Genomic DNA, 27,837 nt, shown 5'->3' with positions numbered 1-27,837 from the left:
TCCTTGACTTGAAAAGATAACCAGGGCACTCTTCCTTGAGTCTACCCTCATGTTGCTAAGGCTCCATGAAATTGATTAAAAGTAACCCAATGGCTTAGAGGCAAAGCAATGGACACTAATGATGTACATTTTTACTGATGTAAATTTTTACTATTCTAAAGAGAAATAACCCAAATAAAGCCACGAGTGATATAAAAACCACAGTAACTGAACAAAGCACATTTACCCAGAATGGTAATAAGTAAAAATCCACCTGAGACCTATACAAAATGTCTAAAACCTAGAGAAGACAATCTCCTCTTTGGGCTCCACGTGATGGCCCTGACTGTTCATGATCTCGTTTCCGGCATGTAAGCAGGGGAAACACTTACTCTGCAGAGCTGCAGAAGTGGTGTAGTAGTTGAAAGGCACGCGGGACACTATGTAATCCTCAGGGAGACTTGCCAGCATGTCGCCTACGAAGACGGTTTTTCCCACTCCGGCATTTCCTACTAGCATCAGTGGCTGGCCCTTCTCAAGCAACAACTCGACGAAATATCTAAGACGAGCTGTCTCTGATGTGTGAACCAGAACTCTCTGGGGGTGGGGGGGGAGTGGGTGGGAAATAGAATGAAAGAGAGGTCAGAGAAAGGCGTTTTGAAATTTTATATATGAACCAACATAGTTACTTTAGAATTGAGACCAGTGAATTCTTAGTCAAAGTTAACACCAGTAGGAGATCTCAATTTTCCATTTAGAATCGTCGGAGTTCAAGAATCATAGCTTGAGGAGAGTCACTGGGAAGTGCCATCAAAGTGCCACAGCATAAGCCACTGATTTATATTTTCTATATTAAGTAACAGCACTCAAGGCTGCCTATTACAGAATACTTACACTCTGCCCAACCTTGTGTTAGACACACGAGAGAATACAGTAAACATTTAAGAAGCTGTTCACCACTCTTCAGTTGCTAACACAACATTTGACAAGTCGAACCTCGCATAAATGAAAGGTAGTTGCAATGCTTTGGCCTAGTAAGATTAAGTGGCAAAATGATTCTGCATGGTCCACACTACAGGGATTCAGCCAGTGGGGAGACCAGTCTAGGGGAAACAGTGGCTTTGAGTGGAAAAGTCACAAATCCAAAACATATTTGAAACCTATGCGTTGTTGTTAACCAAATTTTATAACAATGTTCCCGCTTTGAAAATTGGCTGTTTAGATACATTGATTCACAAAAAAATTTGAGGTAGCTTACAGGAATATAAAAAAATAAAGAATACAAATTAAAAAAAAAATCAGTCTCAGGGAACTCAGACTAACATATAAGATCGGGAAAAGGGGTAGCAGATGTACATATGCCAGAAACGGAGTCCTGCACAGTAATTAAGAGAGAATTGACAATTTCTTGCATTTCTTCATGGCCACATTAAAAAGAGGATAAAAAACGACTTACAGGGTTTGTATTGTTCATTAGACAAACACACAAATTCTATAATGGAAAACATTCTTCCCTACATACACAGTATATGTTGAGCACTTCACAGATTATACAGAATCATGTTCATGATTATAAACATTTACTCTAGAACTTTGTTTTATTTCAATGATACCTATTGAAAGGTACAGACTGTTCTATGCTACATTAAATATTCCTCTATAGAGACTCTTTTTAAATTTGAGTTGTTTTTACAGATTTTTCCCTCCTTTCTTGCTGCTAGTTGTCATCTTGGCTATTAGCTCTTTTCTCTACAAATTAATACCAATAATTAATACTTACTGAGAACTGAACATGTGATAGGTACTATGCTAGGCACTATTTATGCATTATGCCACATGATACTCATAACAAATCGATAAGAAGAGTTTTGTTATTATCGTTATTTCAGAGAGGATGAAAGTAATGCTTAGAGAACATCAACAACTTTGCCGAGATCACAGGGAACCAGTCAGTCGTGGGACTTGGATTTAAACCCACGTCTGTCCAGAGCCTCACGCTGCCTTACCTACTGCATGGAACGTACTTGAGAGCCTGGGCTGCAGACACGTTAATTTTTTGGTATCTCTCTTTTTTCTCCATATGTAAAAAGGGTAGTAACTGTCCATGACTTAGAAAGTTGTAAGGATTAAGTTAGTTCATCTATGTAAGGTGATGTAATAAAGGGCCTGACACAGGAATGTAACATTAGTATTGGCTGTGATTACTGAGCCCGTATGGTTCTCTTCCAGTGTGTGAAGAAGCTGTTAACCAAACAACCGCATTTGGTACAAACTGTGTGTAAAAGTCCTGATAGTTTCTCTGCTGCATAAAAGATATCCCTGATCATGTGCATCAACCTTGTGAGACCAGTTTCTGTCCTTTGGGTGGTTATGAATTCTCACCTTTCAACCTGCTAGATGATGTTTGTTGGCTAGGAAGGTGAGGTCTACGTAGACTGAGCAAAAACAGAGATTTCAAAATAGACGAGGCAGATGGAGCAGACATTGTTGCCGCCTCCCAACACCCATTTCTACATGGCTTCGTGTCAGAGCCCTTACTGTGTCAAGTCTCCACGCCTCTACCCCACAGTGCTTCGGGGGAAGCTTGGCCCAACCCCTACAGCGCTGTGATTCGTCAAACTCCGCCACCCTGGCCTGGGATTGGGTTAGGGCTGGCATGAGATCCCTGGGAATTAGATGCAGGAGGCGGTTTGCTCCGGGGCTTCTGGGAAAGGTTTCCTCACTCTTAATAAAAAGATGTGAGAAAGTCCCCTTTCCCTCTGCAGGTGGCTCCTGGGCCACTAGAGCCCTCTGGAGACCAGGAGGCATACCAGTCATAAAATGAAACCAGTGTTAAGAGCAGAGAGGTGGGAAGATCGGAATCCTCGGTGATATCACCAAGTCACAGAATTAATCAGCCTTGGAACCATCCTACCTCTGAATTTCTTGTCTGTGAAATAATTTCCTCATGGCTAGGTGTTATTGGTTGAACTGTGCCTTCCCAAAGTTTCTATGGTGAAGCCCAAATACCCAGGACCTCAGAATGTGACTGTATTGAGAAACAGGGTCTCTAAAAGGGTGACTTAGGTAAAATGAGGCTGTTAGGGTGGGCCCTAATCCATTCTGACTGGTGTTCTTACAAGAGGAGGAAACTTGGACACAGTTGGAAACAGTGTCCAGGAATGCAATGCACACAGAGACAAGGCCACGAGAAGACACAGCAAGAGGTGGCCATCTGCTGTGTCAGGAGAAACCGAACCTGCCGACACTTCAACCTTGGGACCTCCACCCTCCGGGACTGCGAGATAATTCCCGATATTCAAGCACCCAGTCTGTGGTATTTTGTTATGGCCGCCCTAACACACTTACACAGAGTAGGCCCCTAATCCTATATCGAAATATGCATATGCTGACCAAATCGACAGCAATTTATCCAACAATAATTTATCTATCTGGAAAGAAAATATTTTAAGGAACAAACAAAAAAGGCTCGAAGCACAGTGTGGCCTGAAAATTACTATTTCACACACTTACCTGTAGAGGTATATCTGGATCCATGGTAAATTTGGGGATTTTATCAGCCCAAGGCAAGAACTTCTTAGTTTTGTGGTCCAAGTAATAATCAAAGATTGTTCCCTGGGATGGAAATTTCACTGCTTTCATCTCTTTATGCCACCACCGACTGAATTCAGCCTGATAAGCAGAAATCTAAGAATAACAAGAGAAATCCTTATTGCAGATTTAAAAGTAATTCTGAACACACACAAAGCCCCCTCCTAATCTTGCTGAACACACAGTGTTTGCAGCGTACAGAATCTTAATTACAAATGGGATTAAATAACTGACCCAAGAAAAATAAATAACTACAAATAAGTAATAACAAGTCATCATATTAGAGATGTAGAAAGCTATAATTGCCATGTATCCATCAGGTACAAATTTTCTGGAATAATTATTAACTTAAAAGGCAAGGTAAGGTTAGGTGAACCTTAGATTACCTCTGGGTTATTCAATTTAACAAGGAGCTGTTATACAAATTAATATGCTGGGTACCATAAGACAGTAGGTATAAAATATTAGTGTGCTGATTTCTACCAATATTCACATCAATTGATGGTAAATGAGAAAAATAAGAACAAAGGAATACTTTTAAAAATTGGTAATGTTATTTGATTTCGATACTGCCCTTTGAGTTTCTATCCTTCCTGGACTTTTGGGGGTTAAAATATCCTTTCCTTTTAAAAAATTATGATAATTGATAATAGTCATTTTTAATAAATGTTCTTATTTAGAAAAGTAAAAAACAACTCTATTTCATTCTTTCAAATCATTACTGAAACTTTGTTGATCTCTGAAATTCCACATCTGGGAACCCCTGCATTAGGGAAGGAGAGACAAAGAAAGGCATGGATTTATTCTCCCTGCAGGGCATCACTGAATAGTCCAGATGAAAACTCCAGAGAGATGAACTCCTGTCCTCCAGAGAAGATTACAGTGGTAGGAAACAGGCTCTCTTTGCTAGAAGGTCCTTCTTTTCATATGATGATAAGTACAAGTCCTTTGTTGCTAGATTAGGTTTTGGAAAGTGGAGGAGGGAAAATGGCAAATGTATACTAGCAACTAATGAACCCTTCTATCCACAGGATGACCTGGCCAAGTGACTCCTATGTCCACAGGAATACCTGGCAGAGTGAGTTTTCATGACCTCTAAAAACACTATATGCGTCCACTGCATTCAGCAATCTCACACTTATCTAAGACCTGGCCCAGCTTCTCCCCCCAAATTCTTAAACTTGCTTTTACTTTAGGTCTTTGTGTCTTTGGACTATGTACGGCCCACTTTTTGTACGGGGCTGATCACACCCATAAGTAGAGGCAGACGAGATGTCTGGAGGACAGCAGAGTATGAGAGCGGAGGTCAGACTTAGCAGGGAGAGCTCGCCCCCACCCTCCAAACAAGCTCATGCTCCTACATACTGCCTGCCACTCGTGCGTTAATGAGTTTAGGCTCATTTACGTTATTTTCAGACTGGTAGCACAGGACATTTTAGCATCTTACAAAAATTGGTCTTAAATCAAGTTGGTTCAGAAGGTATTACTTGTCTGGCACTATTCTCTGTAGGCAGAATACATATGATTTCTACTTTACATTAAAATTTGCTTCACTTAGCCACTATGTTAGAGAACTGATTTCAGTGAGAAATTTTCGATTCATCAATTAACTCAACCAAAAGACATTTATTCTATGGTGCAGAAGCAAACGAATGGGGTATCTGCCGTTAAAGAGTTTATGGGGAAGACAGAGGGGAAGACACGAAGAAACACAGTGGTAGGAGAGCTTAAGCAAATAAATGCAGAAATAAATAGGGACCTTGAAAATGAAGTTTGCTGTAAGAGAGAACGACGGCGGTGAATCTATTTGAATTAGATTTTTGGGAAAGTCATCTCTGAGAACAGGCAGATTAGGGAGAGGACCACTCCAGGAAGCAGACCGAGGGCAGCATGTGCAAAGATCTTGCAGTATGACATAATTGGCTGCATTCAAGAAACGGGCCAGTGCAGCTAGGGGTGGGGGAGTAGGAGAAGAAGAGGTAGGGAGAGAAGGAAGGGCAAGACCCAGAGGCCTTGTAAGTAGTGTTGCCGTTCTAAACTTTGTCTTAAAATTAACAGGAATCCGTTAAAGTGTTTTAAATTCTGGAGTATATCATATCGTTGTAATTGCATTTTTCTTTTTTTTTCTAAATCACTCTGGCTGAATAATGGAAGAGTGGATAATGGATCATGGAGCAAGTACAGGAGTGGAACAGTGACGAGGCTACTTCAGAAGCCAAGAAATACGTGATAACGACAGTTTATGGGCGTTCCGGGAGAGCTGACGAGAGACCTACTTTGGAAGTTGTCTGAAACGGCCTGAGTTAAGAACAGAGGTCCTGAGTCAGTCTGCTGCAGTTTGAACCTGGCTCAGATGTTAGTTCGCTGTGTGTCCTCCAGCAGGCTAACTTATCTAAGTTTCGGTTCCCTTTTTTAAAAGACGAATGGTTGCACCAATACATATAGGGTTTTTCTTAAAAGTTTCCAAAAGCCTATTAAGAGCTCTAAGCACATTCTGTGCAGATGGTAGGCACTAAAATTTGCTGAATAAATGGCTATCCTAAAAATACTACTTGTGTCTATTTCATTCACGCTTCCAACTTCATAGCCTCTCTTCTGAATGCTTCATGGTTAGACCCTTCTTGAAAATTTAAAGATGATGATGATGATGAAGTTGACTATTAATTAGGGAGAAAGCGGACAGTAACTGTTGTGATGCTGGGCTTCTAGCTTGAAGGCTGCCATGTTTGGAAACAGGAACGATGAAGAGAGAATCATCCAGGAGGAAGGTGAGCTGTTAGGCTCAGGAGCAGAGAGCTCTCAGCTGTCAACACCAGGCACATGCAAGTTCCCCCAGTTTTACAGTCCTGGGAACGGAAAAACTGTGTGGCAAACGCTGAAAAGAAAACTGTGGGGGCCTGAGGAGAGGAGAAGATCCTATATGTGGCCTCCACGAAGAAGCCATCTACAGAAGGTGTAAATTGCGCTTGTGAGGAAAACCACGTGAAGTTATCCAACACTGCTATTTGACTCTCGCTCAAAGCTAAGGGCTGTTATTCTTTAGAAAGCACTTGGAGATTACAGAGGGAAATGTGGCCTCTGAGAAAGGCTGAAATAAGCTCTAGGAGGCCAGTGAATACCAACTTTATTTATAGATATGATTTGTGGTAACCTAGTGACAAGAAGCAGAACTGGGTCAAAGGTTATAGCAACCATGTATTTTAGGACCTACAGTGAGTAAGGCAACGGAAATACGGGTCACTCTTGGCTGTGATGCCCTCCAAGTTAAATTCCCAGTTTACATCTGGAAATATCTGGGGAAGCCTGGAAGGTGTGTGCCATCTACGTTTAATGCAAAGATTCTGGGGTACCCGCTGAAGCACTACGACCATGAGTCAGGTCGGGATGCATGGGTCGGGATCCTAATGATGTCATTTCCTGTCAGTGTAACGTTGGTCAAGTTACTTCACTTCTTGGAGCTTTTACTTTATTTGCACGACAAGAATACCTTGAAGAATTCTTGTAAAGATGACACGAGAATATCTATAATGAGGTGCCGGTGGAGATTAGATGTACAAATTTCTAAAGTTGAAAAACTCCCGCTTTGTACTTTGGCAAGTCTAAGCAATGGCTGTGAGTGTGTACACACACTTGTGCAAGTTCTTATCTCAAGTGTTTGCCCACAGTAAATCAGAAGCCACACACGGGGAACGTCATGCAGGCATGATAGTTTTGCTTTAGGCTGAAGGAAAGACCAATGGAAAGGAACAGGACTAGTTCCCTGGGGAGCATGCATGAGACTGATACGAGGTAAGAGACTAGAGAGAGGAAAAACAATTTGAAGATTATTATGGGCTATGGACTGAATTGTCTCTCCCCCAAAGTCATACATTGAAACCCTAATCCTCAATGGGATGGTATTTGGAGGTGGAGCCTTTGGGAGGTAATTAGGGCAGATGAGGTCCCGAGGTGGGGCTGTCATGATGGGATTAGTGCCTTTCTAAGAGGAGATGCAGGAAAGCTCTTTCTCTTTCTCTCTCTGCCATGTGAGGACACAGTGAAAAAGCAGCTGCCCACAGGCTAAGAAGAGGGTTCTTGCCAGCACTTGACTATACTGGCACCCTGACCTTGGACTTCCAGCCTCCAGAACCAAGAGAAAGTAAATTTCTGTTTAAGCCACTAAGCATATGATATTTAGTTATGGCAGTCTAAGCTATGACAGTATGAGAGCCCAGGACAATCTAAAATCGTTCCTGAATTAAGGCTATAGGGACGGAAAAGGAGGAGACAGCCTAAACAGGTAATTTGTAACTGAGACTGAAAGGATGTGATGACCCTCAGACATACAAATAAGGAAGAGTCACATCTCCTCAAGTTTTAAATGGTAGCAACTGGAAGGAATATGAATAGCATGGAAGAAAAAAAAAGGAGGAACAAATCTGGGGGGGTAGGGCCGATGAGGCACTCTGTGTCAGGCACACTGAGAGGGCCTCACCTGCACAACAGCTCGCTGGCAGCACCTGGTCCAGACACAGGTGGAAACACAACCTTGAGCTCAGAAGTGAGAGCTGGAGGAAGGCTATGGATTCGCCAGCCAAGGTTAGAACAATCTGCCTGGATGAGCGTGCTTGGATAATGCACAGGCGTAGGAGAAAACAGGGCAAGTAGGACAGATCTATGATCATAAAAATGTAGGAATCACATATATTATTGCCCCCAAAATGATGCTGGTTCTGTGAACTTTTTCTAAGCATACCTGATCTTGCAGCAGAGTGCCTCCAAATGCCCAGATACAAGCAAAGACAAAATAGACTTCATAAACTTCTTTCGGGCTGTCAGAAGGTACATTTTCAGGAGTCAGCAAACATTCCAGGAGAGCACAAATAGTCTAGAGAACAAGAAACAGCCATTCATTTAGAGCCAATTTTTTTTTTTTTAAATATTGAAGTATGTTCACAGGACTTATTAACAAATCCACTTTATCTTGATGATATAATTTTTTCCAGCTCTGTGATTTGCTGCATTGGGAGAGACAAAAATTACTGCCTTGAGTTTCTATGTCAGGTGGAAAACCTTTGCCACTCTTAACCAACTGATTTTCTAAGTAATAGCAAACTTAAAAAAAAAAAAACTAAAGTCATAAATTAATTAATAACCACTGTCATAAACAGAAATACACATAAGCAAAAAATGAGGATATATCTGTTCTTTCTATAAATAGGGAGTCAGATAACTCACAGCAGCCTACAACCCACTTTCCCACTGACAAACCGAAGACATCTTAACAAGTGCTGCCTTACGACATCACTGGGAATGAAGGATTAAGGTGCCACTGGATGGAAAGGTTCATTTAACTACTGCCCTCTTGTTGGACATTTAGATGACCCACTTTCCCTTAGTGCTCTGGCAGCCGTTATTCCCACCTGTTGTCATAAATTTAGAAAGTCTGGTAGCCTTAGCCTGTGGCATTTTTTTTTTTTTTTTTTGGACACCAGGCTAAATTTAGCCTTGGAAAATGCTGTTCAGGAACTTGTTCTCGATACCCTTGGTGAAATGGTGACGTGCTCCATTTGTCTGAAACCGAGACCTGAAGCTCAGGGCTCTCAATGACCAGGGGAATGTGGCTGCTACGAAGACCTTTCCCGTACGAAATAACAACCAGTAATAAACATGTGTTTGAGCTAGATCCTACAGCACAAAAACAGCCGTCATTACACTTCTCCCCAGAGAACATACAAATGGCCAGCAAATATATGAAGAGATGCTCGACATCGCTAGCTATTAGGGAAACGCAAATTAAACCATGGTGAGATACCATCTCACACCTGTTAGAATGGTTATAATCAACAGGACACATAATAACAAATCTTGGAGAGGATGCGGAGAAAAAGGAACCCTCATACACTCCTGGTGGGACTGCAAATTGGTACAGCCACTATGGAAATCAGTATGGAGGATCCTCAAAAAACTAGGAATTGATCTATCATATGATCCAGCGATCCCTTTACTTGGTATTTACCCCCAAAGACTTGACAACTCATATCTGAAAAGATATTTGCACACCGATGTTCATAGCAGCATTATTCACAGGGCCAAGACACGGAAGCAACCGAAGTGCCCTACAATGGAAGATTGGCTAAAGAAGCTGTGGTACATATATACAATGGAATATTACTCAGACGTAGGAAGAGATGAAATGCTGCCATTTGTGACAACATGAATGGACCATGAGATAATCATGCTAAGTGAAATAAGCCAGACAGAAAAAGTTGAAGATCACATGACATCACTTATATGTGGGATATAAACCTAAAAGCAACAAATGAACAGGACAAACAAACAGAGACTCGGGGACATGGACAATGAACTAGTGGTTACCAGAAGGGAGGGAGTAAAAATAAAAAAAAAATGTTAAAAATAAAAAATAAGAAATATGTTGTCATTCATTAGCACTGTCACAGACCCTCAGAACTCTTGATACCCTTTCCCCCAGTTTCTGCAGGCAGAAACAGATTTTTTTCACTATCACATGAAGAGCAATGAAAGCTACATCGAAGCACATCAGGACTGTGGGCATGCCCTTCCCGCTCGGCCATGAAAGTGAGAAAAAATTCATCGTAACATGAGAGATGGGTCCTGGAAATAGTTTGGAAATGCTTTTAAATAGCTGAGCACTGATTATGTTTTTCAGGCTTCTCTCTTGATGTCTATCTAGTGTTTTATATTTGCCACAGTGGCTAATTTAAAATCATCTTCTAATAGAATGAAACTCACCAATTTATCAAGAAAAACAATACAACGCTGAGGTTTTGCTATTTCTCAGTAGAAGCTATGTTGGTCTAAGGAACTGTTCAAATCAGAACAAAAAGACCTAAAGGTCTCAATCTTAAGTTATTCGCTTATTAGAATACACTAAAAATGCATACAATTTTTCTATTTTCTCCCAAGCACAGTACTTGGAAAACATTTTGAGCTGTCAGCAATTAATAAAATCATACTTTGGTACATATCCTGAAAGAGTTAATACATCTTACCAAACTGAAGCAAAGAGGTTTCATATATTAGAAAACTCAGTAGGTTAATTTCTTAAAGTAGCCATTTTAAACTCTTTTATACTCATTTTTGTCTCAAATTCCTATCCTTATAAGGAATCACAGAAGAGAGACTGTTGTATAAAATGGCTAAAAAGGAGCTGAAGATAAATGCCATTTCTGAATACTACAAAAGGAAGAAGTGAGAGCAAAAGTCATATTAATTCCTACTGACCTATTTTCACACTACTCTTGAATGAAAAAGTTCATACCACAGAGAATCGCACAAATGTACAAGTCAACTTGAAAAAGAACACGACCATACTTTTTACACCAGAGGAAGTCTAATTAGGCTAACCACATAATTAATTCATTATGAATAAATTCAGACCTGCTTTCAGAAATAAATTATACCTCAGATAATTACCATTGAAGACTACCGTTTACTTAATTGGTGTGTGAATTATCCAAAAACCTGAACTTTCTTTTCTTATTATGCTTGTGACTATTTCTAATTTAGCTTCAAACAAATTTGGTAACATAGTAACTTAATGGTAACAAAGTACTTTGAAACGAAATTTGCTCCTATAGAAAAAAAAAAAGGTATCTAATTGTAAACATTTTGTGAAGTTTTATACTTATAAAGGCTGGGGACAGTTTTTCTTCACGCTGAGATTGAGATCACAACCTTCATTTCTATGTGCCATAAATTATTTTCACTTGCTTCCATGACAACGTATAATATATACCCTTCGTTTTTACCAGCTGTCTCACAATGAGTATCTGAAGGAAAAATGTATCCTGGGAACATTATAAACTCTCCATCTAGACTGACCTGACTTTAGGAATATCTGGGGAAAGGGGAAGAAGAGCAAAGGAGGAGAGGGCGCGAGGTCTGGGAATGGTGGCGCCTGTGCGGTGGGGTTCGGTGCCTTCTCTCACTCGTTGGTCAGCATCTTTAATTGCACAGATTTACTGTATTCGAAAAACATACTGAGCACCTTCTCTGGGCCAGTTTATTAGGTGACGGAGGAAAATAAACACGGCTGTTACAATTTCGTTCTTCCTATTCTATTCAAATATACTTGAGAGGAACACATGATTGAATAAAGATGTATTTGGTATCTATTACGTGCTTGAAACTCTGTAGATCTCTTAGGATGTAGAAGTGAATAAAAGGTGGTGCCAGTCCTCTTGGTCACAATCTCAGGAAAGAGACCTCAAGCCCAAATGATAACAAAATGTGATAGGTGTGTGACAGAGGTCCACAGAAAGCACTGGGGAACCTGGGTGCTAGACACCAGAGGACAAGGGTTGCATAAATTTAACAACTCCAGAAATCTTTCCATCCTCTTGATCGAGCAAAACCTTCTGCTGTCTTGACGAAGACACAGTGCCACATCAGGACTTGAATGTTACTCAGTGTAACTGAAGACAAACCTGCACCAGGCTGTTCTCTGGAATTGAAGTGATGGTTTTAAAGCTTGTTCTCAGCTTATCCAAGCACGCAGGAACATATTTATCAAAAAGAATTGTTAAATTGGCCTTTTCTGATTGATGTTGCCTTCTGTCTATCCAACTGGCCACATACCTGAAAAAGAACGCAGAGAAGCGTTTACTGAATGCTAGGCTTGAAAAACAGAATCCGCCAACTCAAAGCTTCCCTCTTCCACATGGCTCGGTGTGATACTTCAGGAGCATGTTTAGTGTGTTCATTCTATTTCTCAAACTGCAAATATTTTAAAATGACCCTTTAAAATTTTGTCTTAATGGCTGTTTTTACCTTAATGAAAAGAATGAAAAAGAAACTCCTAATAGCACTTTGAAGCCAAACACAATAGAGTATAAGTAAGTAGGCCATTACTGAGCACTTATAAGGAAGTGCAGTTTGTTATCTTCGAGAGGACTGAAACTACCCTCATAGGGTAGGACTTATTTATGAAAACAGCTTAGGATTTTTCTTGATTAATCTTGGTATCAATTATTTAGTAATAAGACATCAGTTACAAATAAAAAGGTGTGACTTCCATAGAAGATATTTCAAAGTTCCTGTTTTTTCTTCACTGGACTGAATGCAGTGCTACCTTATAGCTGATAATATATTTCCAAAAAGTGTCTCTGAAATGGTATCTCATGCTTGGGAACACATGTATTAATCTGAAGTCTAGAAAATGTTATCAGTTTTTATGAATTAATCTCTCTAACATAGTAACGAAGTAATACTTATCAAAAAAATGGAACATGATTTAGTAGCATCCACTATGGTCTCCGGGGGGACCCTGTATAATGTTAAATGAAAAAGAATCGCTCAAAAAGTTCTTGTCAAATAGAAAGCAGTGGTAATAAATACATTTAGCTGCCAGCAGAGAAGCGGTGTGACCAGACCAATTACAGCTATGCCTTGCTTTAAGCAAATCAGATTTCACATTTTCAAGATCAGAAGAAATTAAGGCAAGATGATTATCTTATAAAAGGCTCCCTTTGATTTTCCCAAGGCTTCACAATAGGGTTTTATGAAATATTCAACTACCTTTACTCTATTGTTAGATTTATAAAATATCAATTGTCAAAGCTTTTTCAGGTCCACAATGAACCATTTTGAGTTGAAGACTCGACAGAGCATCTCAGGGTGGTAGTGACAGAGGGCACGGAGAAATAATGGAAAACAGGCGTTAGTTACTGGGGACGAAGGCGTGAAGGTCACGCATGCCTCTCGGCTACTCATTTCACTGCACATCAGCTGCCCGAAGTGGAATCAGCGTCCAGAGCTTACTGGTGGGCGGGGGGTGGGGGAGGTTGTTTAAGGAGATGGAACTCTAAAGTCAGATTGCCTGGATCTGCTTACCGGCCCCACCGTTTTTTAACTTTGTAACCTTGGGCAAATTACTTAACCTCTCTGTGCCTCAAGTTTCTCACCTGCCAATGAAAATGATGATAATATAGGCTTCTTAGGGTTGTTCTGAAGATTGAATGTGTTCTCATGTATAAAGTGCTTAGATTAATATACGGCATATAAGGAACTCTCATAATTTCTTAAAAGACATGGAAACAACCTAAGTGTCCTTTGATGAGCGATTGGATAAAGATTGACGCATACATGCAATGGAATACTACTCAGCCATAAGAAAGGATGAAATATTGCCATTTGCAACAACACAGATGGACCTTGAAATAATCATGCTAAGCGAAATAAGTCAGATGAAGAAGGACAAGAACCATACGATTTCACTGATATGTAGGATATAAAACAGAAAGCAAGAAATGAACAAAACAAATAAACTCAGAATGGTGATTGCCGAAGGGCGAGGGGGGAGGATGAAGAGGGTAAAGGGAGTCAAATATGTGGTGACGAAAGGAGATTAGACTTTGTTATTAACCAATGTCACCCCAATAAATTTAATAAAAAAACAAAGTTGTGGCTCCCAAAAGTTATCTTCCCGTCATCTCTTTTAAATTCCAGAGAGATTCCTGCCTTTTATTATCATTATTTGTAAGCTAAGAAATACATAGTTTGATAGGCTTCATTTTCAGTGTTATGCTCCCTGTAGATAATTTTAATTTAAATAATTATGAATACATTTAAATATTTTTTTGTCTCTATGTTTTTCCCTCTCTATGCATTTTCATCCCTTTCACTAGAAAAAAAAAAATTCTTGCTAATCATAATTTCAGAAATTTTCTTCTAATTCCTGTGTCTTTACTTCTCAAGATCTCAACAAACGTATGCCAGCTATCCAGGCTTCTTCCAGTGAACTTACTTAGAACGCAGAATTAAAATGAAATGGTATTTGATTTATACACATGCTGCTGTAATTTTAAGGCTGCTGTTTGACCCGTTATGCTCCATATTTGTAAAGTATGGATGTAAATTTATTTTTGATAATATTTCGGTGAATTTTAACAAAAATATTTTAAGAAACTTAAGTGACATGGTACGATCTCTAGTCCTTAAATGGAATCCCACAGAGATACTATGAACACAGTATTTCCTTATTTCTTCTACCTACAATATCTTATCGGCTCCCACGATATGAAGTAAGAAAATATATTTCCTAGTTTTGCTCACTGAAAATGTCTAGAAGCAATGACATGCCAGTGGCGACATCTGTCATCGCCATCCGGGATTCTTAATCTTACTCCTTATACAAAAAGTAGTTTCTTTCGGCTCCTTGGAGAAACGGCTAGATCAGGCCCAGGGTAGGGAAAGTCTGAGATAAGCCAGAAGTATCTTGTTTAACCAGAAAGCAAAGTGATCAAAGACTTAGAAGAACACAAAAGGAGCTAGCATGAAGGGGCTCTGGCCGGCAAGATCGGGGACAATATGAGCATACAATAGAATAATGCGAGCAGTGAATTTTTACTGATTGAACTAAAAGAAAAGCAGCCATAAATAGAAAATGAAACTCCTTAAAAAAGAAAAGGGAGAGGAAAGAGAGAAAGGAAGGGAAGGAGGAAGAGGAAATATTCTTTACAAAAAAATGTCACCTAATAAAGAGAGGGAGAAAGAGAGAGAGAGGGGGAGAGGAAGAGGGAGAGAGAGAGGGAGAGGAAGGGAGGAGGGGGGGGGGAGGGGAGAGAGAGGGAGAGGGGGAAGAAGGGAGGGAGGGAGAGGGGATGATTGAATTAAGAAATCACCTCTTCGCAACTATCAATGAGTCATTTTTCAAGACTTCTGCCTGTTTTCTTCTAAACTATAAATGTCATGAAAGAGAGAGATGGGGGAGTATTTTAGATTAAAGATGATATTAGAGACAAGTAGATGCAATGCATGATCCTTGTTTTGACGCTTGATTTCTTAAAATGTTACAGAGGAAATTACTAGAGTAAGTGGGAAATTTTGAAGAAAATGACTAGACAAAAAAATCAGATAATATTGTATCAAGGATAAATTTCTTAGGTATGTAAATTGGATGGTGTTCATGTAGAAAAATGTCTTAGTTCTTAGGGGATAAATGCTGAAGTACTTAGAGATGAAGTGTCTTAGTGTCTCCAACTTACTTTGAAATCATTAAGCAAAACAAAAGTAGAAAATATATGTGTACAGCCCGAGCGAAAGTAAAACAGTAACAATTGATGACCGCAGGCAAAGAGTAAACGGTGGTACTACTACCTTTTCAACTTTTCTGTCATTTTTAACACTTCCAAGTTTAAAAGTTGGGGGAAAAGAGAACCAAGATGGGTTTGGGAAATGATGTTAATCATTATATCGATCTCAAGGTAATTAAGGATTAAATGAGTCAATACATGTAAAGCTATCACTTTATTAGTATTATGACAATTAAGGTGCTACAGTAGCCAATAAAGATGAAGTGAAAAAATACCAGCCAATCAGAAATAGCTACTTGTTTTTGTAGTTTATTGAAAGTTTCTGGCATTAGGAACTGAAAACATAAAAATATCCTTTAGATAAGATTCCTATTATCTTGGATAATGACCTGGATAGAACTTTTGGTCATATACATTAAAATTAAAACCTGCCCATGGGTCTTGGATAAAACAAAAACCTCCATAAAAATAAAATCTAATGGTGAAGACAGACTCAGTTAACTTTCTTAGGAGTGTAAATTGGGTGTCTCTTTAGCCAACTTGTGACCTTTAACTGACTAAAGTCCTTCTTTAAACAGGGATTTAGACAGCTTTTGTTAGTACAAATCTTCACATGATGTTACTGAGATTGACTTACGCAGACCTTGGGAAGTGTGAGTGAGGGGTCCCCTGAAGGAAACGTGGGAGGACTGCCTCTGCTCCCCATATGGGGTAGTGGAGGGATACCGGAGATTCGCCTTCAGCTAGCTCCCAACCTATAGAAACATCCTAAAAGATAGTCTGAATCCTGGTTGGGGAAAGGAGCTAGTAACACAGGAAGAACTCTCTAGTTTAGACTTTTAAAAATCACCCCTTCCTCAGCCAAATTCAATAAAGCTTTGTTAAACACAAAAGCCTGGGTGGGGTTCTCCCTTTGTTGTAGAGTTAAGAGATGAAACTTGTAGTGAACAAATCAGTGTGCAGAAAAAGCAACCTAAAAGATGTCTGATGCATCCGTCAGGCACCTGGCAGGGAAGGGATGTCATCCGCAAATCAGGATAGTGAGGAGAGATCAATAAAAGGAGTGCTGACAGAGGTGTGGGCAGGGAGCAGGGACACAGGCAGGGAGAGTGCCGTGCCATGGAGAATGAGGACGGCTACTGCACCTACGCCTGCAAGGACAAGAGAATGAAGGACAACCAGAACCCGGAAGGCAAGAACCTTGGGGAGAGATTTAAGAGGAGCCGTGGGCTGCAGCTGAGGGACACAGTCATCCTAAAGTGACCCTGCAGGGAGAAGCCAGGGGAATAAATAACCTGACTTCATCTCATCCCTCCCTCTCATTTCCCACCACGGCTCCTCATTAGCCACACCCACCAGAAGCCAGAGGGCAAGAAGCCCACTGATGCGGTCCAGGACAGCCTCTGGGCTACACAGAAGCTACCTGACACAAGTACATGTCACTTGCAGAGCTCAGACATGTTTACAGCTAATATTGGTAATGCCACAGGAGGTGACAAGTGACCACCAGGATGACTGACGGGAAATGTGAGCATGTGAAGAGTGAGCAAGCAGGCACAATAAACTTGTTCTAGATCAATCAAAGCATTACCACTATTCATGTATGCATATTATATGTATACATACAAATATACATATGCTAATTAAATGAATATCTAAGTGCTTCGTGTGAGGTATTATTTATTCACTTATTCAACAAATGCTGAATTCTTAATTAAGTACAAGGTGTGAAAAGGGTTGTGAGCAATGAAAAATGACAAAGGCATCCAGGTACTAATTTAATTATCTTGAAATTATCCTGAGTAGCTTTAAATTTAATTGCTAATACTTTTTCAAATAGCCATATACCTTCTTACCTTGTTTTGAAAAAAGAAATATTCACAACAAAACCAAACAACTAGATTCAGAAAGAGGCAAAGGACTGAAATAGGCGTTTCGCCAAAGAAAAGATACAAATGGCCAATAAGCACATGAAAAGATGCCTGACATGATTCATCATTAGGGAAACGCAAATCAAAACCAGAATGATACCATTTCGCACTAATTAGGATGGCTATTATAAAAAATGGAGAAAATAACAGCTGTTCGTGAGGATATGCGGAAATTGGAACCCTTGTGCACTGCTGGTGGGAATGCAGGATGGTGTGCCCACTACGGAGAACAGCACGGCGGCTCCTCTACAAATCAAAAATAGACCTACCATTTCATCTAGCAATTCCGCTTGAAGTAGATATCCAAAATAATTGAAAGCGGGGACTCAAAGAGGTATGTGCATGACCCTGTTCTTGAGAAGCATTATTTGCAACAGTCGAAATGTGGAAGCGGCCCTGGTGTACATCATCAGATGAATGAGTAAACAAAATGCGGTACATACATACAGTGGAATGTCGGCCTTAAAAAGGACGGACGGTCTGGCACACGCTATAACGTGGATGAACTCTGAAGACATTACGCCAAGTGAAATAAGCCCGTCACGAAAGGATAATCTAAGAGCTGATTACTGTATGAATCTAAGAGGTATCTGCAGTATTCACACTCATAGAGCCAGAGAGTGGAAGGGCTAGAGCAAGGAGGACTGGGGAGTTACTGCTGAATGGGTATGAGGTTTCAGTTTGGAGTTGAAAAAGTTATGAAGATACAGTGGTGATGGTTGTACAACAATGTGAATGTACTTAGTGCCACTGAACAGTACGATTAAAAATGGTTAAAATGGTAAATTTTATATTATGTCTATTTTACCCCAATTTTTATTATTTTTATTTATTTGTTTTTCAATTAGTTGACATTCAATATTTTATATTAGTTTCAGGCAAGCAGCATAGTGGTTAGACATTTATATAACTTATGAAGTGATCCCCCCGATTAGTCCAGTATCCATCTGGCACTATACAGTTATTACAATATCATTGACTACATTCCCTATGCGGCACTCCACATCCCATGACTATTTTGTAGCCATGATTCTGTACTTCCTAATCCCTTCACTTTTTTCACCCACCTCCCTACCCCCATCCCATCTGGCAATCATCGGTTTGTTCTCTGTATCTATGAATCTGTTTCTGTTTCGTTTGTTCATTTATTTTGTTCTTTAGACTCCACATTTAAGTGAGATCATATGGTATTTGTCTTTCTCTGTCTCACTTATTTCACTTAGCATAATACCCTCTAGGTCCATCCATGTTATTGCACATTATTTTACCACAATTTTTTTTTTTTTTTAAATGCAATACTCACGGATTCCAGCCCAAATCTTGTGGGTTCACATACAGAATACCAGCTCTGGAAACAGTAGCCGGGGTTGCTGTCCTTAAGTGATGAATCTCAAAGAGCAGCCTCATGGAGGGAGTGAGGGCTACACGCTCATTGCTGGCCAAGGTCAGCACCTGGACAGAGCAACACAGCATACAAGAGGCCCTGTTGTTGAGCAGCAAAGGCAATGGCTGCCAATTTACTATAACAACACAAAGTACTTCCCCCCAGTAGAAGTGCCAAAGGCTATGAGCTCACTGTCCCGAGTTAGAAGCACATACAGTCTGAATAAAGATCTCAGTTCATCCCCAAGGGAAGCTCGCTGACCCTTGAACACTTTCACCAACACGGACTCTTTCATGCCAACCTTTAAATAACTGTGCTAATTATTACTACATATAAGACATTTGTTCTAAGAGCTGATTACATGAAAAGGCCCGAATACCACAAAAAATAAACTTTCTTTAGAATCTGAAATACCACAATTATCCATTGTCCTACAGAAACTCATGCAAGTATAAAGATCTCAGACCTATATCTTATGATGAACAATGTCTTAGTTCAGAAAGCAGTAATTACTGTGAACTGAGGGGGGGGTACCAATTCTATTCTGGAGTGATGATGATTACTGATTTCTTTCTCCTGACCCTAATGACGGACCTTGTGTTGCTTAAGTGGTGTCTCACAGACCTGTACCATCGTCCTGTGTTTTCACTGAGAATGCTAAATTAACCATGGCAAAATGCTTAGGAATGCATTAATACTCAATCGGTAGCCATAGGAACTACTGAATTTCAATAGCTAAATTTCACCAATTAACATAGAGCACACACTCATTCTTTTCTCATCCAAGGATTCCATACTTAATCAAAGATAAGATGTAATAATTGATGCCCGACCTTTAGAAAATGGTACGATGTGTATGAACTAAATTCTTGGATACACATCTCTTTTTAAAGGTGATTAAATTTATACAGACAAGAAAAATATATTCCTTAAGAGTGAAATTAAGAGAATTATCAGGTAAGTGCCACTTAATCAAAACAGTAACTACACAAAGAACATCAGGTTAATGATTAAGAACTAGTATTAAAATCAACAAGTGAATGGAATGCAATACAGTCCAGGTATTATGTTTAAGGTTTAGCACTGAGGTATTACTCACCTTGTTATCATCCATGACAGTATTTAGTGATTCAATCCACATGGGATCAATATCTCCATCCAAGACCATCCATTTTGGTCCATCATGCATAAGATTTGCTTGTTCTCGCAGAATGGATGAGAAGAGACCTATAAATTAAGAGTAAACAATCATTATATAATGAATGGAGTGCTATTTATAAAATAAATTTGCATTATTTCTACTGGAAGCTCTTTCATTAAATAAATAAATTTGCTGCAAATTCACTGCCTCTCTCTGGTGGGCAATGTGTAATGCCTTTCAAGCTAAACCCAGGCTCCAGGCCAGTGGGCAAGTTTCAGTTCTGTGAGGTTCCTTAGCTTCTCTGACTGAGCTTCTGCATATGGCAAATATAGTACTTCCTTGAAGAACAGTTGTGGAGATTTATAAAAGGTAGCACACATGAAACTCAAAACTGACACCAAATGAAGACATTATCCTTTTTCATGTACATATGTTTAGTATCTATTTTAGGCCAAATATTATTTAATCTTTCTCCATTTTTCTTTAACAATATTCAAGGGACATAATTGTAAAGCTAAAGCATTCAGAAGTGCTATCATTTCTTTGACAAATTTGGTCACTGGCATTACATTATTATTATTTCACAAGATACATAGTAAAAACATTTTTAATCCATAGCCCTTTTTGCTATTACTACCTATCTGAGTATTATGTGTGTTACGCAGTGTACAGTTGCTGATTTTCCAAAACTGAAGTATGTAATATCATGGCGAGAAAAACTTGTTTGATACAAGTTTGTGGAAGATTTTGATTCCTTTATGAAGTATTTTATGCAAAAATAAGTGACAGTACATAGTAAAATCTGCTACTATGAATCATAAAAGTCAGTAACCTTTTCTAGTGATCACTGATTTGAATGGCTTCCGCAGATTTTCAACATAAACTGATCTTTTCCCTTTCCTGCCACAATCCTTTAAAAAAAAAAAGATAAAAGGCTAAGAGTAAATTTTGACTGTCTCACAAATTAAAGATTGCACACCTAAAAAGAGGATAGAGAATGACAAGGTGGGCTTTCATACACAGGATCACCAGGGAAGTCTTCTCTGATGTGACATGTGATCAGACACTTCAATAACATAAGGGAATAGGCCATGCAGGTTGCAGATGGTGGGAACTTCAAGCACAAAGGCCCGTGCTGGAAAGATAGTTGGCGTGTTGAAGGAAGAGCAAGGAAGCCAGAATGTACGGATAACAGTAAGTGGAGGGCAGAGCGCAGTAAATGAGGTCAGAGGCAGTGGGGAGGACCTGATCACACAGAGCCTTGTAGGCTTTGGACAAAGGTTGCATTCCAAGGGTGATGGAACCCACTGGAAACTGCAAGCAGAGAACTAACATTTTGAAGAGCACCTTCCGTCTGCTGTATGGGAAATGAACTGCAGGGAGACCAATGATAGAGCTACTGCAGAAGTACAAGGCGAGAGGCTATGGTGGCTTGGACTAACATGGCAGTTGCAAAGAAGAGAAATACTAGAATACAGTGTGTATATTAAAAGTAAAGCCTATAGGATTTGCTGCAAGGTCGGACATAGCATGGGAAAGGGAGAAAGGACTCAAGGATGATGCCAAGGTTAGTGCATTTACTGATACGAGAATAACAGATTTTAACAAAGGAGTTTGCTTGTCTACAAATATGTCCAGGTCAAGAAACATGTCGCATTGACTTTTGCCCCTGGCACCTAGAATAGCGCCTGCCTGAAACTTGGTCAGTGTCTTGTGTTAGGTACTTTACAAATGTTCTGAGGCATTTGTGTCGACTTCCTTCCGGATTTACAGAGTCCTGACATATATGATGTGGGATAAAATCCACAGCTCTGAGCACAAACCTACTGAATGCAAATCGACCATTTATTCAAATCTAGCTTCAATTTATAGGTTATACATGCCGTTGTGAGCTGCTATATTTCCAATAACGCCAACACAAGCAGTAAATCTCCGGCTATGACTAAAATTGGCTTGAACTGAGAGATGATCTCCTGGATAACAAGAAATTTTTTGCACTTCAAAAGGGGAAATACTACTTGCCATCTTTCCATTCTCGGGTAGCGTGATGTATGAAACCAAAGAGTTCATCTGTTGTCACAGCTTTAGGGTTTAAGTCATTCCAAATGGGTTTTTGCTTCATGTTAACATATGTTCGGTTCAGTGTTCTCAAAATCTGAAGGGAAGAAAGGAAAAAAGCTAAGAAAATTAATACTAATGTAAGCCCAATGAGAAGGAAAAGATTTCAAAGGATGTTCCTTATTTATTACATGTTCCTTGCTATTCTGTGTGTATTAAGATGGAGAACAAGAAAAAATTTACATGTGCACATTTTCATCACCATCTTGAGAAATTTAATCCTACATTCCCTTAGGATCAGATCACCTGATTCTTTGAGAAATGCAGACTAGAGGAAGTTAGTATCATTTAAGATATTTAACTGTGTGTGGAAAGTGAAGGACTACATTAAATAAGAATTCTGTTTATATTATTAAAATATAATCTACCTGTATTATTTAGTCATTCTCTAACTTTAGCCTGTATCAGTATCACTTATAGAATGTTAAACCCCAGATTGCTGGATCCAATCACGAATTCAATTCGGTATGTCTGGGGAGGGACTGATGAGTGGCACTTCCATTAAGGTCCCAGGTGATGCCTGTGATGCTGGTCTGGACATGCTTCGAGACCCAGTGACCTACAGCAGTAGTTCTCAGCAGCAGATTTCTTGACTTGGGGGATGAGGGCATGCTACTGGGCATCTAGTGGTCAGAGGCCAGGTACAGGACAGCCCTACAACGAAGACTTATCTGGTCCAGAATGGTGATAGCTCTGAGGCTAAGAAACCCTGATTAGATAATTAAGGAAAAAACTTGAGGATAAGAATTCATAGGATAGGTGCTTAATACACATCTGTTTAATTGACACCTTATCTCAAATATCTGCCTCAAGTATCCTTTTTGCTTTCTCTGAAAAGCCAGAGCTTTTAGGTATTTATCATCCTGATCTTCTCACGGGTTTAGAGGACTGATAAATAACTGCCAAATACTTTGGAATAATAAGTGCTCTAATTCTATCAACTTAACTAAAGGTTGAATAGAACAGAACGAGTGAAGACTAGATAAAAGGAACTGAATGCTGAGGAATATTAAGCTTGCATTTTTAGAAACCATTAATCTACTAAAAATTACAGAATTTAATTTTATCCTTCCTTAAACTATGGCCTGCATATGAAACTTACTCTAACAAAATAATTACAGAGCTATCAGTTATCTACTTTAATATTTCAATTCTTATGTTTTTCACTAGGAAGATCCTTATTCAGGGCCCTTTGCAATTGTTACACTTTGGGTTCAGATCTAAATATTGGCAAATTCTCTATATACCCATGCTCTAAAGACTCGTATGCCCACTCATTATTTTTAGCCATTGGCTACCAAATATGTTTATACTCAAGCACTCTGGATTAAAATGCGTGCATATACCATGTGCCAACCAAGAAAAATAACTACCTTGCCAGGACTGTCAGTAAGACCAAGCAAAATCAAGCAGTGAACTAAAGTGGGGATAATGATACCCACGGCACATCGTGCGGAGTAAATCACACAGGGGGCCCCTAGCGCGGCATACAATAGGTACCTCAAAAATGTGTTTTTTTGTTGCCTCTCCTTTTTTTCATGTTTTGTTTTGGCCCTACAGAGGGCCATATTCTGAGAGAGTATTAAAGAAAAATATTTGGGTTTTCTTAACAATATGGGGAAGAAAATCTAGGATAACTTGGAAAAGAGAACAACATAGTTTTGATAAATGTGGGTAGGGCCAATCCAATCACACAACATATCTTACATGAGACTCTTTCAATATGTTAACTTACGATAAAAAAAATTCAGGTGGAATTATATTCTTTAAAAAGGCATAAAATAGGATGGCATATCTCTAAATGCATGAATGGCATGCTGAATATCTCATGTGGAAAGTCCAATCTTCATCTCAGCTTACTTTTCCTATTTGTTCCTCTCTCCCTCTCCCCAGGATAGAGGAAAATAGTGTCAATCGATCAAAGGATGGTATTAGTCTCAGATTCTAATGCAAAATTATGGCGGACTTCACTGAAAAGAACTTTTAAATAGAATTGAAAATAAACTTGCCCTCCCACCCAAAATTGTTCCTTCCACGGCTGAACGCTAACAGGCAATTTACTATACCTTACTCTTTCCTGTGCCTGCATTTCCAACCACAAAGACAGAGTGCCGCACGGCCAACAGTTCTTCCAGCTGGACAACCTGCGAACCAAACAGCCCGTCACTGGTTTCCTTTCACGAGTTTGTGGTTTAAAAAACAAAAACAAAAATCCACTATCCATTTTTGCCCAACTCTTTCCTTACAACCCAAGCCAGCCCCACTGACAACAGTATATTCCAGGAAAGTTAAAATAGATGACAAAGGTTAAATACAGTTCCTCCTAGCTCTCCAACATGGAACGGATGTGAGAATGAAGACAATGCATGACTGTGAATTACTGAAAAATAAGAGTACAGGGCACCTGGCGGAGGTTACTTATAAAATCAGCGACTCTTCTCGAAGTGTTAAACAAAGCGGTATATGTCCAATCATCATCTACAATTGAGTAATGACTTATATCCTCTAAAATATCTAAAACAGACACTCTACATATCTATTTTAACATCCATGTATTCACTACAAATATACACATGCCTTTAAGAAGTCAGATGATGTCATACATGTAGTAATTTCTCCCCACTAAAAGCACGCAATAATGATTTTACTTCCAATTTCCTCTAAACTGGAGTGAAAAGAGCAAAATTAACTTTTGGTGCATGTCACCAAGAAGAACCAGGAAGTGTAATAAACTAACGAAAAGTCTCCTTACATTTAAAACCGTGACTTAATCGTACCCGTGTTTCCCTTCTCACAGAATGGGACTACGAAACATTTATATTTACTTTCATGAAGACTGCCATGTTAGAATGCAGTAAAGTTTATATGAGAGCATATTAAGGTCGGTGTAGTATATAAGTTGATGTTTGGTTCAGTATCACTTAACTACAGTTACTGTCACTGCCCAGCCCAAGGGCTGCCATGGCCAGTAAATGCCCTTTTTACTTTGAGGACGAAGCTCTCCTCAGGCTGCAGGCGGAGCTCCAGGGTGGACTGCCTGACCATCTGTTCGAAGTGTGGCGCCCTCCTCCGGGGCACGTCCAGGGCTGGAAACAGGTCACCAACCAGGCCCAGAAACACAGGGATGTCGTCTGTCACAATCTTAGGCATATTGAAGTCCCTTAATGCTCTCATGAGCACCTAGAAAAGAAAATAAGGGAGGGAGGGGGCAATTGGGGGGATCGTTTTATGAACCGTATGGATGTCTAACCAATATACTGTATACTCGAAACTAATTTAAATACATTTTAAAAAAATAAACCAGAAAAAAAGGCAACACTTCATTAAAAAAGCCCAAATGAGGTCTAATAATCACCTAAACAGCTTAACATGTTATTTTTAATTCTCTTATCTAAAGCATGAGAATCCATACAGCTCTCTAATTAGGATGGCATTGTAGCTAATTAACTTCCCCTATAGGGAGGTTAAATGCTTACAAGGTCACGTATCAGAACGTGGGAAGGCTCTGCAGATACCAGGACAACCTCAGACCGAAGTCACCAAGGAGGCCCTGTTCCTTCCCTACCAACACCTCCTTTGATCCTGAGAAAGGATCTGAGGCCCTTCCCTCCTCAATCCTTAAACTCCAGGAGATAAATTAGCCAGGCCTACTAGATTGTTTTGTTCAAAATACTCTGAGAACCTCGGAATAATGCATATGACTATTTTCTGTTTGGATTTTTGTTCTATTTTGGCTGCAAACGAAAGAGAGCTTTGAATTGTAAAAGCAGAAACTTGAACATCGGGATGACTTTTACAGTAAGGTAAGCATTCCAACAACAATAAAGCAGGAGAATAAGTGCAAGAAAATCCTGATCCTATCATGAACTGTGACTGAGAGGGGGAGAAAGATTGAAAAAGTAGAAAATCACAATATCCTTTAACATAAAAAGAAACTCACAGGAATAGATCGAAGCATACTTTATGTATATACATAGTGCTGTATCTACATAGCCATTACTCTCACTAATTGAACAAAAAAAATGGACGTGTGGCTATTTCTTCCTAGGAAGGTCAATTCCCTAGAAGCTCTGAAAAGCCCACTAAGTATTTCTCTGGTTTTAGGCAATCAACCTTCCTATCCCATTCTTCATGTGCATCTTACATCCTATGAAATGGACATACTTTTTTCCATTAGATTATGTTTCCGCTGACTTTTTCAGGATTAATAACCTGACTCAGATTTGTGAAACATTCCTCAGAAGAAATCAAATAGTGACTACTGAATTATTTGATTATGACTGCCAAAATATTTTTTTGTGGCTGACATTTCAAAAATGCTTATAAAATTACACATTTTCTTTCCCACACCCATATTCTTTCACTCAAGAATACTGGTGATCTTTTATAACATAAGAAATGCCAGCCCTCAAAATACCCTACATTAAAAATAGATGTTGTTTTTTTAAAAAAATCGTGCTACGCATGACCCATCATCCGGGTACACACTTTCATGTGTATGAAGTCATTTAGCTACTCACACAACGGAAATCATATTAGCACTGCATTACCTGATCTTCAGGTCTATTTTTCTCTTCTCGTTTCAGGGAGCCAGCTACAACCAAGACAGATTTAATAGCTCGAAGTCCCCAATCATAATGATCCTAAAATGAAATCACAAGAATATTTTCTCAAAAATTTTATGAGGGAATGAGTCTCATTTCAGAAGTAAAAGCCGAAAGCTAAGAGTTCACATAAACACACGCTTTAATGATGTGAAGTTATATTTCTCTAGTTATATTTGAAACTGTGAAACCCATGTCCCTTCAGTGTCTTCCTGCTTCTTTCACCTGATTCTCTGCCTCTGTCAGCAAATCTCTTCTTCCCTGTAGTATTTAGTTGCCGCATTTGCTCAAGGCTCCATCCACCTTCCTTGCTCTTCTCTCAATAAACCTGCTAACTCAGGAGTTCAATCACTTCCTCGTTTCCACTTCCAGCCACAAGCACATTTCCTCAGTTGTCTACTAACAGCCCTGCTAGACCATGCCTTCCCAGGCCTGTATCTTGAATTGCCCTAATTATTCATCTCTTACTTTCTTGGATGCTGCAACCCTGATGCTGGCACTTAATACAATCGAAACCATATTAAATAAAATTCAATTATCAACCAGTACCTCTTTGAGACTTCTACATTATCCCTAAGGAAGATAGTTCTCACAGGCTCTGAATTCTTGGAGAACAGAACCTGTGTCTTATTTGCCTTATCTTCTAGGTCCTAGTAGGATGTATTACATGGGGCAGATGCTCAGTAAAGATAAGCTAAATTAACTGATTGATTATCTACCTGGCCTTCTCTGCCTTTCCTCTGCAATCCACATACTAATAAGACTTCTCTCAAACATCTTTCGGCTGGGCCTGTGGGAAAGTCATTTAACCTCTCCAAGCCTTAGCATCATCGTCTATAAAAAGGCAGGTAAAAGTATCTATCCACTCTACAAGGCTGCTGTAGTAGTAAAAGGAGTTAATGCTTTATGAGTGGTGAAACAATGTATACATGTATAAAAATATGCCCTTCAATCCATTAGTGGATAATAAAGTCGATTTAGTGGGTCTTAACCATCATTTTAGTTGGTACTAAAATAAAACAGAATGGAAGAA

The 27,837-nt window shown here is 39.4% G+C and overlaps 1 protein-coding gene across 9 annotated transcripts in view; it reads right to left on the bottom strand.

The window, feature by feature from the left end:
* The window catches only part of DNAH11 (dynein axonemal heavy chain 11), a 264,624-nt gene that overhangs the window by 124,306 nt on the left and 112,481 nt on the right, over positions 1-27,837 (bottom strand). For all 9 annotated transcript variants that reach the window (XM_016159540.2, XM_016159541.2, XM_016159539.2 and 6 more), the window contains 10 exons: positions 26,751-26,843; positions 25,186-25,380; positions 24,267-24,344; positions 22,105-22,237; positions 20,041-20,168; positions 18,861-19,009; positions 12,021-12,171; positions 8,306-8,437; positions 3,493-3,666; positions 372-576 (listed from right to left, as the gene is read on the bottom strand). In XM_016159540.2, coding sequence (XP_016015026.2) covers positions 372-576; positions 3,493-3,666; positions 8,306-8,437; positions 12,021-12,171; positions 18,861-19,009; positions 20,041-20,168; positions 22,105-22,237; positions 24,267-24,344; positions 25,186-25,380; positions 26,751-26,843 — 1,438 coding nt within the window. The remainder of the gene's footprint in view (positions 1-371; positions 577-3,492; positions 3,667-8,305; positions 8,438-12,020; positions 12,172-18,860; positions 19,010-20,040; positions 20,169-22,104; positions 22,238-24,266; positions 24,345-25,185; positions 25,381-26,750; positions 26,844-27,837) is intronic.

Source organism: Rousettus aegyptiacus, unplaced genomic scaffold (genome assembly GCF_014176215.1).
Source record: "Rousettus aegyptiacus isolate mRouAeg1 unplaced genomic scaffold, mRouAeg1.p scaffold_m13_p_13, whole genome shotgun sequence".
Taxonomy (NCBI): domain Eukaryota; kingdom Metazoa; phylum Chordata; class Mammalia; order Chiroptera; family Pteropodidae; genus Rousettus; species Rousettus aegyptiacus.
Note: the sequence above shows the minus strand (reverse complement) of the source record. Positions and strands in the feature narration are given on the sequence as shown.